At 36.2% G+C, this 15,118-nt stretch overlaps 1 protein-coding gene across 1 annotated transcript in view; it reads right to left on the minus strand.

The window, feature by feature from the left end:
- Nucleotides 1–15,118, minus strand: part of LOC126890776 (acyl-CoA Delta-9 desaturase-like) — a 97,873-nt gene that overhangs the window by 22,167 nt on the left and 60,588 nt on the right. Inside the window, exon 3 of the mRNA XM_050659963.1 lies at nucleotides 7,071–7,407. Within this exon, the coding sequence (XP_050515920.1) occupies nucleotides 7,071–7,407 (337 nt within the window). The remainder of the gene's footprint in view (nucleotides 1–7,070; nucleotides 7,408–15,118) is intronic.

Consider the following 15,118-nt stretch of genomic DNA (forward strand, 5'->3'; position numbering starts at 1 on the left):
CACAAAATTAGTTCCATTGTCACTATAGATAATGGATGGGATACCACGTCTAGCTATAAATCTTTTAAGACAAGCCAGGAAAGCGTCTGTCGTGAGGTCAGACACTGTTTCTAAATGGACTGCTTTGGTAGCTAAGCATACAAACAATGCTATGTAACCTTTGGATATAGGGGCTCTTCTCAATGAAGAGGAATTTACGCAAAAAGGACCTCCGAAATCTATTCCAGTATTTTCGAAAGGTCTTTTTGCTGTGACTCGTTCACGAGGGAGATCTGCCATGATTTGGTTTGAGGAGATGGCATTAAACTTAAAGCAAGTATTGCATGAGTGTAGGTATTATGCGTTTTGTACACCTAAGTCCGTCAAGAGGCCAATATCTTAAGCGGACATTATTCAAGATGGTTTGAGATCCTGCATGTCCCAGACGCTGGTACTCTGAGGTGAGCAACAGTCTGGTGAAGTGATTACGTGCAGGGAGCAATAAGGGGTGACTTTGATCAAAGGGTACATCCGAATACTTGAGTCGACCACCTACTCTAAGTAATTTGGACCTGTCAATGTGAAGCAATTTACTTGTTGAGTAACAATCGACCTTGCGTCAGAGATACTATTTCAGATTTAAAGAAAACGGCCTGAACTTGACCTATTAGGAATAGTCTGGAGTCTTGCAATTCCTTAGGAGACAGATGACCAGACAAGCGGTTTTTATGTCGAGTATTGTACACAAATCGATGTATGTACGCCATGGATTTTATAAGTTTAGTGAATGATGAGAACCGATTTATAAATTCGATCCAACAATTTTTCTGAGTTTTGGTACATACATTAACTATTTTCTTTTCTTCAGACAAATTGACAATAGGCTCAAATGAGGTATGTTTAGACCAATCGCTGGATCGATCTAATAGAAATAACGGTCCAGATGCCCAAAAGGATCTGGCTTGATCTGAAAGCTTACCCCGAGATAAGAGGTCTGCGGGGTTGAGTTCAGACTTTATATACTTCCACTTTGGGCGAGGGTTAGCGTTTTGGATTATTTCCACCCTGTTTGCCACAAAGGTGGCCCATTTTTTGAAAGGTGGGTGGGCCCAAGAGAGAGCTACCATAGAATCTGACCACAAGATACTATCAGAAATGGTGAGAGAAAGCGATAGTATCGCATAGAGCCTTGTGTAGAAACTGGTTAAGAGAACTATTGCACATAATTCTAGTTTCGGTATAGTGAGAAGTTTTTTCGATGGAGCTACACGCGATTTGGCAGCAATAAGTGTAGATGACACCGATAAATCAGAGTATTCTGCCCTTAAATATATGCAACAGTCATATGTCTGAGTACTGGCATCACAAAACCCATGTATTTCGACTTGAACTATATCTTTTCCGCCGATTATGCACCGAGGAACCGAAAAAGAGGACAGGTTGGTTAAATTTGACAAGAACTTAAGCCAATCATCTAGAAGCTTGGGATCGGTTTTAATGTGGTCCCAAGAGAGATTTTTGGCCCATATTTGTTGCATCAGAATTTTTCCGTAAACAATTACAGGATTGACAAGTCCTAGAGGATCATAGCACTGCGCTATGACAGAGAGAATCTTACGTTTGGTAGGTGAGCTAACAATAAGTGATTCTGGAATGTCAACTTGGAATAAATCAGTTGTCAGATCCCACTTAATGCCTAGCACCTTACATGGCCCTTCTTCAGGAAGAATTTTCTTCGAAGAGCTGCTTAAACTCTGCAGAAGACGCATCAAGAAAAGAATTGGATCTGATTTTGTGTATGCTGAAGCCAGCGGAAGAAAGAGTAGAGCTTAACAAACGATGCAGTGAAATGATTTTTTCTTCAGTACTACAGCCTGATAAGATGTCGTCCACGTAAGTCTGATATAATAGTGTATCTTGTACTGCCTTTGAACAAGAGGGATTTTGAGCAATGTCGACAGGCTAGATATGGAGCACTTTTTGACCAAATGAAACTGTAGTTAGTTCAGTGCAAGAAAATTGATCTTGGGGAGTTTCTCTCCACAGAATGTTCTGGAGAAAGTGAAAGGAAGGATTCATTTTCACCTCCCGGTACATTTTCATTATGTCAGCAGTAAATGCAAATTTATGAGTACGGAATCTGGTAAGAATTTCGAACAGTTCGGGCTGAACTTTGGGACCACGGAGAGTAATATCGTTTAGCGAGAGAGCTGAAGTGGTCTTAGCTGAAAAGTCAAACACGACTCTCATTTTTGTAGTAGAGCTTTGATCTCTTACAACTCCTAAATGTGGAACAAAATATTTCGTTCCAAATTTTGAGTTACAAAGGGTCAGAGGGACTTCTCTTCCGTGTCCTAGCTCAATATACTCCATCAGAACCTTTCTATATTTATCTTTTAAGGAAGGATCTTTGACAAATTTCTTCTTAAGGAAAAGGAATCAATTTTTAGCACACATAAATGAGTCGCCCAATTTTTTGTGAGCTAAAGGGTGAATGAGAGGGAGGTCGACCTGGTAGCGGCCGTCTTCCAGAATTTTAGTTGTTGAAATAAAGATTCGCTCGGCAAGCTCGTCCTCTTCAGAACTTTTGGAAACATCAAGATCTTGTTCTTGTTGAAAGAAACGATCTAGTGTTTCATTAAGTGATTCATCGGTCTCTTGAAAACCGAGGGTCGAGTGAAATGTGTACGATTTTGGGAGAGGTTCAAAGTGAGGTTTAAGATAGCTGAGTGGTACAGAACCCGACACAACCCATCCTAACTGTGTCTGTATAAGAGAGAGCAATCCTTTTCCCAACTTTTCAAGTCCTGGTAGCAATAGCTCATAGTAGGCATCAGCTCCTATCAGCAAATCAATTGCAGCCGATTGACCGAAATCTTCGTCGGCCAACTTATTTAATATATAAGAGGGAATTTTTAACTTTCTTATGTCAATGGCTATCTTAGGCAAGCAATTTGTAATAGAAGGTACTACTGCACAAGAAAGAGTAAACTGCGTAGCAGAAGAATAATGCGGAAATATATATATTTTAACTCTTTCCTTACTGACATTATTATCATTAAGGATTCCAGAGATATGCAGACTGGAAAGATACCGTTTGCATCCTATTGATGTAGCTAGTGACTCAGTGGTAAATGAACTTTGACTTCCAGAATCCACAATGGCTCTGGCCAGAGTAGGCCGCCCATGTACTGGATAAATGCGAATTTTAGCTGTGGCCAACAAGACGTGAGTGTTATGTGGTGTGGTGGTCGATAGTACAGTTGACCGTAAAGTGAGGTCATTTTGATGTACGACGCTGGGCTGGTCAATTTATGGCTGAGTTGTCAGAAAAGTATGAAATGTAGGACGAGTAGAAGACTCTCCGTGGTTCAATGAGTGATTAGAGGGCTCAATTGCAGTATGAGTGTTGAGTGTTGAGTGGTGAGTGTTGTGTAAAAGAGAATGATGCTTTGAGTGGCATAGGGAACAGGTAGATTTTGACTCACAATTTTGTAAAAAGGGCTTACTACCTAAACAGTTAAAACAGAGCTTATTGGCTTTTGAATATTCAATTTTATCTGATACAGGCAATGAACAAACCTTGGTGCATGAGTAGATGCGGTGATTTTGTTGAAATCAGTAGCTACATACCTTGGGCTGTAAGGTATATTATATGGCTTTGATTTAGAATCCCTTTGACTAGAGGGGTTCGATTGCGAGTGAAAGCTACCTTGAAATTACTCGGGTAAGAATTGTCATTACTTTGGAATCTAGCTTCTTTAGACGTGGGTTTTTGATCCGCAATGAAATTCTTAGAGTTGATATTTTTCAGAACAACACATCGCTTACTCAAAAAATCGAAAAACTCATCAATAGTTGGAAGTTGATTCACAGAAATTTGCTCTTCAAATGAGCGACGAGTGTTATAATCAAGTTTTTATTCCAATAAATGAACAAGCAAGGATTCAAATAATTCTGCTTTACTTAACTTTACCGTGTCTAAGGCATCGAAAATTGCCTTAGAATTTGCAACGAATTGTCTCAGCGACTGCGAATTACATTTTTGCAATGTAGGAGTGGCTAGTAACTGCTGCTAATATGAGCGGATTATCTGCCGTTGGTTACTATACCGGTTGTGTAATAAATCTAAAGCTATGACAAAATTATCATCAGTTACTGGCAACTTATCAATTAGCTTTAAGGCTTCTCCTTTGAGATATGATTTTAAATAAAAGAATTTCTCAGCATTTGATGATAATTGTGAGTTATTGACAATTAGGGCTCTAAATGAGTTTATAAATGAAGGGTATTCGATGCAATTTCCACTAAAAGTGTTTAAGTGAATATTTGGTAGCTTAATATTTATATGAGAGCGGCTATTATGACAGGAATGACCAGGATCTGGTGGGGAAGACACTTCATTTAAGGCTTTGATTCGAGCATGTAGGGCGCATTTTAGGTCCAGACATTTATTTTCATATTCCTCTCTGTCCTCTAAGTCACTGGCTGAATTCAGTAACTCAATTTCATTTTGAATAGAGTCGTAATTAACTAAGTTTTCCTTGAGGATGTCTATACGAGACATCAGCTGATGCTCATCATCACAAGAGATATTAGCGTTGTACCACTTTTCTATGCGGGTGAATAGAGCCTTATAAGTGCTACGCTTTTTCTTGAGAGTGTCCATGTTTTTCTTACAATAACAAGTTGGCTGGGAGTTGAATAGAAACTACTTACACTAAGAGCAAGCGAAGAAGTATTTTCTACTGAAATATCCCTTCAAGTGCAGAGAGCTGTCCTTTTTTTATACAACACTTCGAGTGGAGAACAAATATGCAAAAATTGAACAAGAGAGAATGCAAGAGATAACTAAATAGTTTTTGCTGAATAATACTTCGAGTGAAATACAAAAGGACAAAAGTTAACAAGAGAAAAAACGAGAAATAAAGGGAAGTATTCTTGCTAAATCCAAATGAACACAATGTACACAAAATAAATTAAATTATATTTAAAAAAATAAATGTTACTTTGTAACAGTTACTTCGTAACTCGTTACTTCTTTAAGAGAGTCATTAAATGTTCTGAGAAGAGTGATAGCTTAATTGATAATCGAATTACGGTTCTATATTACTGTTAAATATACAATCAAATAATGCATATGCCAATCTGGTTTACGATGAAATAAATAAAGACATGCAAAATAAAAAAACGAATTTGTAGCTTTTATTATTCTCGAAGCATCACCTGAAACATACAAAAATACATATTCCAGACCGGCATAGCTTTCTTAATTTTCTACAATTTAAATTATGTTATAAAAATTACTTAATTAGGAGATATTAGTTCTGAGGAAACAATCTATGAGGAAAAAATCACTGCACTTTGTTGTTTTTTAAGAAAGAGTTTACCTCAATACACTAGGCTTTAGGGGAGGCCTATGTCTACCTGCGTCTGCTATGCACCTTCCAAGTCGATTGGGCTGGAATTGTAGAACACTAGTCGTGGAGAATCATTCATCCGGCTCGAAGGACCATGAAGAAAAGGCAGGCGGCTTGAGATTGAAGTGTTTAGTTCGTTCTTGAGAATCTTCAACCACCTTGTCTTCTCTGGGGTTATTGAATAGACTGTATTATTGGGAGTTTCTTTTAGTACGTAAAGATAAGAGTAACACAATACAAACTTTTATTTCTTTACGCACTATGGATAACAGGGACAGGTATGGGTGACAATATAGAATATGTTGATACTAATTTTGAATTATTTTCGCAATCGCTGTGACAAATTCTGGTTCTTCTAAGTTAATATTTGAGATTCATAGGGAGAGGAGATTTTTCAGTGACTTTTCTTATGACAGACTTTTTTCTTATATTTGATTTTTTGTTAATAAATAAACTCATTAGCAACGCAGAACTCGATCTGTGACGTTAATAAATTCACGTCACACAATAAAATATATAAAACGCGAAGAAAGTTTTTATTGGACGAACACTTTGAAATTTACAGGGTTGGAAACAAATCAGTTTTCAACCAGTTTGAGTTACGAGGGCCCGAGTTCCCGAGCTTGCCCTTAAACCCCCCTAACAGGGGGGTTTAAGGGCAAGCTCGGGAGAGGGGGTTGCAAACCTTTTTACATCTTATTTGGGTTCCCAAAATTTTTATTCTCGTCTTATTCTTCTCGTTTTTAGAGATCAAATGTCTTGGTAGGGGAGCCCAAGCAGGCATTTTTGCAGTTACCTGAGCGCGTCAGAAAATCATAAGGGTAGAATCTTTGTACCCCGTAAATGTACCCCCTGGAAATGGACTCTTAATACAGAGGAGTTCGTTAAGGGGTGCCCGAAAAAAATATATCCTTGGAAAAACTCGAAATCGTCAGATTAAGATAAGGTAAGTTAAGTATATGCAGAACAGTGCATATTTCAAAAATCTGATAATTTGAGCGAGGCGTAAATAAATATGTGCGAGTCACAAAGTTTCACAAAAAAAAGCGAATATTTCGCGAAATGCACAGATCGAAAAACTGAAAAATACGTGTTCCATAATTTTCAAAAATATATCGAATAAAATCTTATTACGTAAAAATAAGTCACTTTTATTCGAGACATTTTTTCGAATTATGGATAGATGGCGCTCTAATCGTAAAAAACAATTGTTGGAAATGGAACATTAAATTAAAAAACTCTTTTAACTCTTTTTGGTTTTAGGACCTAATCTTCACAACCCAATAGGTCCCCATAAAACTCGAGTAACTGTAAATTTAGCATATAGTATTTTTACTATAAAAGCGATATTACGTAGGTCAAAATTTTTGACGTAAGAGAACTGTCAAAACATTAGAATATGACTTTTCATTATTGCTATGTTTATATCATTCATTATTGCACATGGCAATAATGAAAAGTCACATTCTAATGTTTTGACAGTTCTCTTACGTCAAAAATTTTGACCTACGTAATATCGCTTTTGTAGTAAAAATACTATACTTGCCTTCCCTACTATCTGGCACCTGGACTAAACTAAACCTTTACTAAACGTGAAAAACACTAGTTTAAAATATTCAATGTCAAATTTACAGAAAATACAATCTTTTCACACTTTTGTTCTTTTCTTACTTTCTCTGAAATCTCACTACAGGGTCAGCTGCAACATCGCTCAAATCAATATTCTTCCCCTTGGTTTTAACGTCGGGGTGTTTTTTCATTAATAGCCATCCAACATGACAAAAGAAGAATCCTCTGTTTGAATTGTGAGGATCAGCAGTGGTGTCTGTATATTTGTGGTGTATTCTGTGATCCCTAACCCAAATGTAAATATCATTCTGAAGGGCAGATGTCTGCAACAACATTAAAAATATTCTTAATGGCAGTTTAGCTTTGTAAGCTCTGTGAGCCCAAAGACGATGGGCTCCAGCTGTGACCCCTAATAATGCCAAGGCAGCCAAAACATAACCTGGAAATAAAAACAAATATTAAACAATAATTTAATAGTTATTTATGTATTAAAAGCGAAAAGTGATACATTATTGCTTGAGAGTAAGAGTTACCGCTCAACGCGTAGCGGAGAGCGGTAATTACTCGAAAGCAATAATGTCACTTTGCGCTTGTAATACATACAACATTTTTTCTACAATCACTTAATAAAATGAAACTATTTTTAAATCATTAACTTTATTTTAACTATTTTTTTATCTGTCATTATAATGTCATAACATTAACTTTTATATCTTTCAGTTTGAATGTTTAATGTGTTTGTATTGTATGGTTGTACGGTTGCTACGAACGATGAGCGTAAAATCAAACTTTACGCGCTAGAGCAATAAAGTGACGGTACTCAGTAAACGTCAACTTTTCGTTGCCATTGACAAGCGAAAAAGTCTTTTTTACCAAGTGATTGTAGAAAAAAACTATTAAAATTATTGTCATTAAGACCCGGTGTTTTAACTTCCGGATAACTAAGTATCGGGAAGCTTATCTGACAGATTACCTGTAAATCTGATAGATAAACTTACCGATAACTAGTTATCCGGAGGTAAAAAGAACGAGCCTTAATTGGGTATCTTATACAAAATGAGTGATATAGGAAAAAGTCTGTGGTGTTATTGATATGTACTCTAAGGATGTTTAACAAGGTGACATAAGTAGATATATGCCCAAGTGAAAAATGAAGGTGTTTTATTATGCAGTGGCATAAGTTGATATGTAAAAATTAAGAAAATTTTAAGTAGCCAGAACATGATATGTTACATATCAAGTGATAATAATAATGAATAATTTGTATATTATTGTGTATCATTTTATCAATCAAAGATATAATAAAAACTTAAGTTTTTTTAATATAACGCGGGCATATAAATTTCATACACCCTGTATATTGATTTGTAACTGTTTATTATAAGTTAGTTTATAAGCAGTGGGTTTATCCTTAATGAGTTTTTCTCTGAAGAATTAAAGACATTAATAAATAAAGTGATATGAATAGAAAATGTGTTTCGGGATTATAATTTTAAAACGGTTGTTTTGTTACGGACTAGGCCGAAAGCCACAGGTAATTAGTTTTTAGAAAAATAAGGTAGAGAAATTTGGAATTTTAAGGCTCTTTGTCTAAGCCCGAAGTAAGTTTGTAGAATTCCCGAAAAGTAATTATCATGAATAGAAGTAATTGTTTGGAAGGATGCATGGTTTTTTCGAATGAAAAAAGTGAAATGGGGGAGAGACGGTTTGAATGTGCAGACAGTTTGGAAAAGGAAATTATTATGTGTCCGGCATCAAAAAAGAGCAGTCAAATTTTTCATGAACAGTTCAGAAGCAAGTACTAGTGGTTGTTTGATAGTGAGGAGTGTAGCTAAAAAGTGGAACGAGAGACAAATCAAATTAAGAAGAAATACCTCTTTAATTCTGTAAAGTCCAAGAGAGTAAGTTACAAGAACTATAGTTATTAAAATTATTTGTGACACCAAGTAAAAAAGGTACTTGGGTCTCAGGAGATTATTATTGTGAGAAAGAGAGGAGAGAGTTTTGGAGTTTATTGAACGAGTACTGGTCAAAAGAGGCCTGGCTCGTGTTTTGGAGAAATAGTTGCTGGTATGCTGCTGGATTGATGCTGAGAACGGAGAGGGCTTTGATGGTAGCCTAACATAATCAACAAGGAAGAGCTGTTTGGGTCAAGGGTGGACATCATTGTGTGTGAATTAAAAAGGTCAGTCAATAACTTATGTGATAGATTTTCTTTATAATCAGAAGTTAATTTTTTTACGTAAAAGAATATGAATTAAGATTCCAACATTTCAAAATTTTAATAGGAAATATAGGTAGTTTTGCGAATACCTAAATTTGTTTGTTTAGCTTGTTTTATTAATGATATCAAGAACAAACCGATAAATATTTGTTTGAATTAGATTAATTTATTTGGTAAAAGTTTCATTTGGACAGTTATGCCCACAGGATTTAATTGATAAATTTTCAGAGCATTGCTTTTGATAATATAGGTATTTGTATGTGCTTATTTATGGTATTTCTATTTATTTCCTTTTCCTATTTTATCCCGATAAGGATCAACGAAGAGAGACTGAAACCCGGAGGAAGGATAAGTATAATCTAAGATAATTTAGTTTTTTTGTATGATAAATAGACACCCTGAGCTTTTTCTTAAATTTTTATGTATGATTTGCGACAATTGAATAATTAATTAAATAAATACTAATTAATATAAAAGTAAGAAAAAGCAGATCATAAAATATATTGATACTAATTAGTTTTATCTTTTATACCACATATTTACTTACTATGTACCAACGCAATACACATTTCTTTCTAATGTTTGCAAATAATTTTGTAATTGTTACCAATCTCCTTATTTTGATATGTCCTACCAAAATAAAAAAAAAGATGGCAAAAGTTGATATGTTTTCCTCCTCCGATTTTCCCCCTCATATGTAATAAATTTTATTTGAACTTTATATAATAATTTATAAACTTTATATAATGCTGTCCATATATTTTTGTCTAATAGCATTTGGTTCACATATTCGAGTGCAACGATTTAATATTAACAGGACAAGTTGTTTTTATCATTTGCCAACAAATAGCAATTTGGACATATCAACTTTTGCCATAATGCCACACAAGTATAAACACTAAAGGCATGTACGTTATTGAGTATGAAGGGTGACTCTTGTAAACTAAGTAAACGCAATTTATATTTTGATTAGGTATATTTAAACATATAGATTTGAGAGAGATACATAGATAAATAGCATTTATTTCTAACAGGCAAAGCCCAATTATTATTGGAGGTATACTTAAATTATACAAAAGTATACAATATTTCTCTGACCACAATTTAGACTAACTAATTACCAAACAACAGTCTATTATTCAATACAATGGCAATAAGTTCCTTAGTTGAAAGACTGATAAGTTTGTACACACTTGAATGAATAAGGGAAAATGAAAATGTAGTATGTCAAAGTGTGTAAATAATTTATTTCCTTAGCTGAGCGCTTTCGACATAAACGTCATCATCGGAGCTAATGGTCAAATACTAAAAAAGTACCGCTACATAGAGGTGTAAACAAGTGCATCTTAGGAATGTAAATTTGATTTTTAAATTGTGAATGCTAACTTAGTCCTCCGTACAACAGCAAACAGCAAAAAAACAGAAAGAAACGGCCACATACACGTTGCACAAAAACATATAAACTTTTTTCATGGTACGGGTGTCGATATCACCCGTCCATCCTTGGCCTAGTAACAAGTAGGTCAGTCAGCTGTTGTTACTAGGCCAAGGATGGACGGGTGATATCGACACCCGTACCATGAAAAAAGTTTATATGTTTTTGTGCAACGTGTATGTGGCCGTTTCTTTCTGTTTTTTTGCTGTTTGCTGTTGTACGGAGGACTAAGTTAGCATTCACAATTTAAAAATCAAATTTACATTCCTAAGATGCACTTGTTTACATCTCTATGTAGCGGTACTTTTTTAGTATTTGACCATTAGCTCCGATGATGACGTTTATGTCGAAAGCGCTCAGCTAAGGAAATAAATTATTTACACACTTTGACATACTAAATTTTCATTTTCCCTTATAATAAGTTCCTTTCTTTGATATGCAATTCTTTCGGCATTTATGACACCCACACAAGTCACGTGGTCAATCACAAAACAGGTTAAGTTATTGTTGGTTACTAGCAGGTATTGAACGAAACAATTAATAAAAAATCAAAACAAGCAATAAACATATTACAACACCTGCGAGTCCCTTCGGATAGCTTCTATTGGTAGAGATGAATGGAAATTCTCATAGGTGCAATAAAACATAATAATAATACACACATGTTCAAATCAATTGGTGGTTAAATAGCTCAAAAACGAAACAAAGGAAACATATAGGTAACAACAAAATAAAAGGTAAAAATATAAGGTATGTACTTACAATCGGGACATCATCGACGAAGTCACTATTTTACGTCTTTACCGGGAGTCGTCTCAATGCATCTCGTCCCTTATGTTCTCGGGGTAGAATCTTTCACCTCAAGTGGTTGAAAAGTCCCTTTCTTCGTCACATGTGGATTTCGAAAATATGCGAGCGAGAAACAACACGTGCGTCGACAAGGGTAAAAAAGGGACATGATTTCGAACTATTTACGCAACCAAATGAATTCAATGGGATTTTCAATATTCTCCCCCCCCCCTTAAAGGCCATAAGGCATTTAACAATAACTAATATTACATATCACTACTTGAGCAACAAGCAATGACAAAACAAACAAATCCAATAAACAAAAAAAAATACTAAAATACTTAAACAAAAAATATTAAAAACTTAAGCTTAAATCAAAACTAAAATTAAAATGGTGGTTTTGTCGCAGTCGTACTAACAAATCCGAACAAAAAAAAACTAAGTCTAAAGTAACGAAACGTAAATCTAAAGTAAATCTAAAGCCACGAAAAGTTGACATCTAGTCCTCTATCGGCAAGGGACAGAGTCGGACCAGAGGCCGTTTCAAAGTTCCGGTAGTCGTACGCACGGTGGCTACCCGAGCTACCCCGTCTTTGCCCGCATGCAATTCAACAAGACGCGCGAGAGTCCCTTTACACGGAGCCAAATTATCCTCTTTCAAAACAACTAAACTACCGATTTTAGGTACAAAGCCAGAATCTGACCATTTGGACCTTTTTTGTAAGGTAAGTAAATACTCCTTACGCCATCGAGCCCAAAAATCCCTATGGATGCGTTGCAATAACTGCCATCTGAACAAACGATTGAGGGATACCTCCGAAAAATCAGGCACAGGCAATGATGTCAAAGGCTCAAGAGTTAGGAAATGCCCTGGGGTCAAAGCGTTGAGATCCTCAACATCATTGGTCAATGGGGTGAGAGGATGCGAATTCAAAACGGACTCAATCAACGTCAAAACAGTGTAAAACTCTTCATATGTCAAAATTTGAGCCCCGACTATCCGAGCAATATGTTCTTTTACAGAACGAATGCCGCGCTCATAAATACCACCAAAATGTGGAGCCGGAGGAGGATCAAATGAAAATTTAGTATTTTCTTTATCAAGAGCACCCTCCATAAAGCTACGCAATTGTCTATACGCGCATGAAAGTTGGTACCGTTATCACAAAATACTTGCGATACTCGACCTCTCCGAGCAATAAAACGCTGTAAAGCGGCTAAAAAGGCTTCTGCGGATAAATCACTAGCCAATTCGAGGTGGCACAACAAACAAAAAGGCACAAATATGCCTTTTGACTTCTAACTCCTCGATAACGAGACATAGTTATCGAAAAGGGTCCCCCATAATCCACCCCACAAATCGAAAAGGGTTTAATGGCCCCGAGACGAAATTTAGGCAAATCACCCATAGGAGGCTGTAAAGCCCTAGGAGATTGCTTCCAACATCTAATGAATTTAGATAAGACGGAGTTAACGGACTGCTTAGAAGACAATGGGTGCGTTCGGACGACCACAGCGGCTGGACAGCTGAGCCAGCAGTAGCTGTCAGACGTCACCGCTGGAAGCCAGCCGCTGAGAGATTTACTAAGCTTTCCCTATCACGGCTGGATGCAACCACTCAGCCGATTTCTGCTGCCAGCCAGCCGCTATGGTCGTCCGAACGCACCCAATATCCAAAACCTTTGACTAACCAAAAATTGAGTACTTTTAAAACCCGCATGTAAGTACTTTTCATGATAATAACGAACTAGGAGAGTCGTAAGACGACATTTCTTTGGCAACAAAAGGGGTGTTTAGCCTCATACAACAAGGAAGACTGCGATAGACGACCACCTACTCTTAAGCAATGAGTATTATCATCTAAAAATACTCCTAATTTTCGAAATGGTTTTGGAAATGAGTTCGACTGAAGCTGGTCTCCAAAATACTGTTCCTGTGTGAACCTAACCAGAATAATTAACGAGCTTTCCAATTCTACTGAACTCAAGGGTCCTACACGTCTTGACCTTTTAAAACGAGAGTTGTGCGCGAATCGCAACATAAAGGCCAAATTCTTTGGATAGAGGTAAAAGACGGTGAAAGAAGAAAAGGCTAACAGATAAGCTTATAAACACTGGCGAACGCTGGTCAAATTTCAAGCGGTGTTGCCGGATTTAAAAAAAATAGAAACACCTGCCGAAAAACAAAAGCAATTTTGGTGCGTAGATAATTGGGCATACCTCCTCGTGGTTGAAACGGGTGTGCCCAGTTAACGCTACGTACAAAATGGCTGAGAACGAGTATAGTGTGGACGAAAAGACAAGAAAAAGAGGAGATGAATCGGAAGATGAGGCAGACGATAGCAGAAGTAAAAAAGTACATCGGTCGCCTGGGAATGATAGGCAACTAGAAAAAATATTGGAGAGCCTAAATATTATCACAATGGAAATAAGGGAACTAAGAGAAGAGCAAAAAGAGTACAGAGCGGAAATGAAGGAACTCAGACAAGAAAATGAAAAGCTGAAACAGGAAAACAGAGAAACCCAACAAAAAGTGGAAGAATTGGAAAATAAAATAGACAGAATGGAAAAGGACAAAAGACGAAATAATATAATACTGCAGGGAGTAGATATGGATACCTACGATCAAAACATAACAAAAGATAACGTCCAAGATTTTTTATGCAATGCACTAAAAGTTGAGACAAAAATAAAAAGCGCAAGAAAAATTGGAAGTAAATCCTGCTTGATTGAGCTCGAAAATGCAACGGACAAAGAAGAAATTATGAAAAATAAAGGCAAATTGAGAGACATAAAGGGAAAAGAAATATATATTAATGACGACATGGACAAAAATGAACGGATGATACAGGGTAAAATCAGAACGAAGGCAAAAGAGGCTAAATTGGAAGGAAAAAACGTCAAGGTAGGATTTCAAAAAATAAAAATAAATGAGGAGGTATGGACATGGAATAAACATCAGCAACAACTCTTAAAAATAGAAAACCAAAACAGAAACCAAAAAAACTAAACGACGTAAATGAAACGGTAGCAACAACGGCAATGGACAAGGAGGCGATTGGGATTAAAAACAAGAAAATGAAAACTAATTTGGGAACATGGAACGTAAGAGGCACTTATGAAACGGGAAAACTTAAAGAATTAATTAGAGAAACAAAAAGATATGAAATAGATATATTAGCTTTACAAGAAACAAAACAATTAGACACAGAAATAGTAGAAATAGATGATATAGTATTTTTTAAAAGTGGGGGGAATAACAGATTGCTAGGAACAGGCTTTATCATACAGAAAAGATGGAAAACCAGAGTGATGAATTTCAAGCCGATATCAGATAGAATGTGCACAATCAGGTTAAAAGGGAATCAACGAAACATAAGCATAATAAATGTACATGCACCAATAGAAGACGCCACCGAAGAAGACAAAGATGCATACTATGAGCAACTAGAGAGAGAATATGACAGATTACCAGCATTTGATATCAAAATAGTAATGGGAGACTGCAATGCTAAAGTGGGAAAAGAGGATATATATGAAAATATAACAGGAAAATACAGTAAACACGATGTATCAAATGATAATGGTCAACGAATTATAGGTTTTGCCACAGAAAGACAAATGGTAATAAAAAGCACATACCAACGCAGAAAAGATATACATAAAGGAACGTGGATTTCCCCTGACAAAAGGACAATAAATC

This window comes from Diabrotica virgifera, chromosome 8, assembly GCF_917563875.1.
Source record: "Diabrotica virgifera virgifera chromosome 8, PGI_DIABVI_V3a".
Lineage (NCBI taxonomy): Eukaryota > Metazoa > Arthropoda > Insecta > Coleoptera > Chrysomelidae > Diabrotica > Diabrotica virgifera.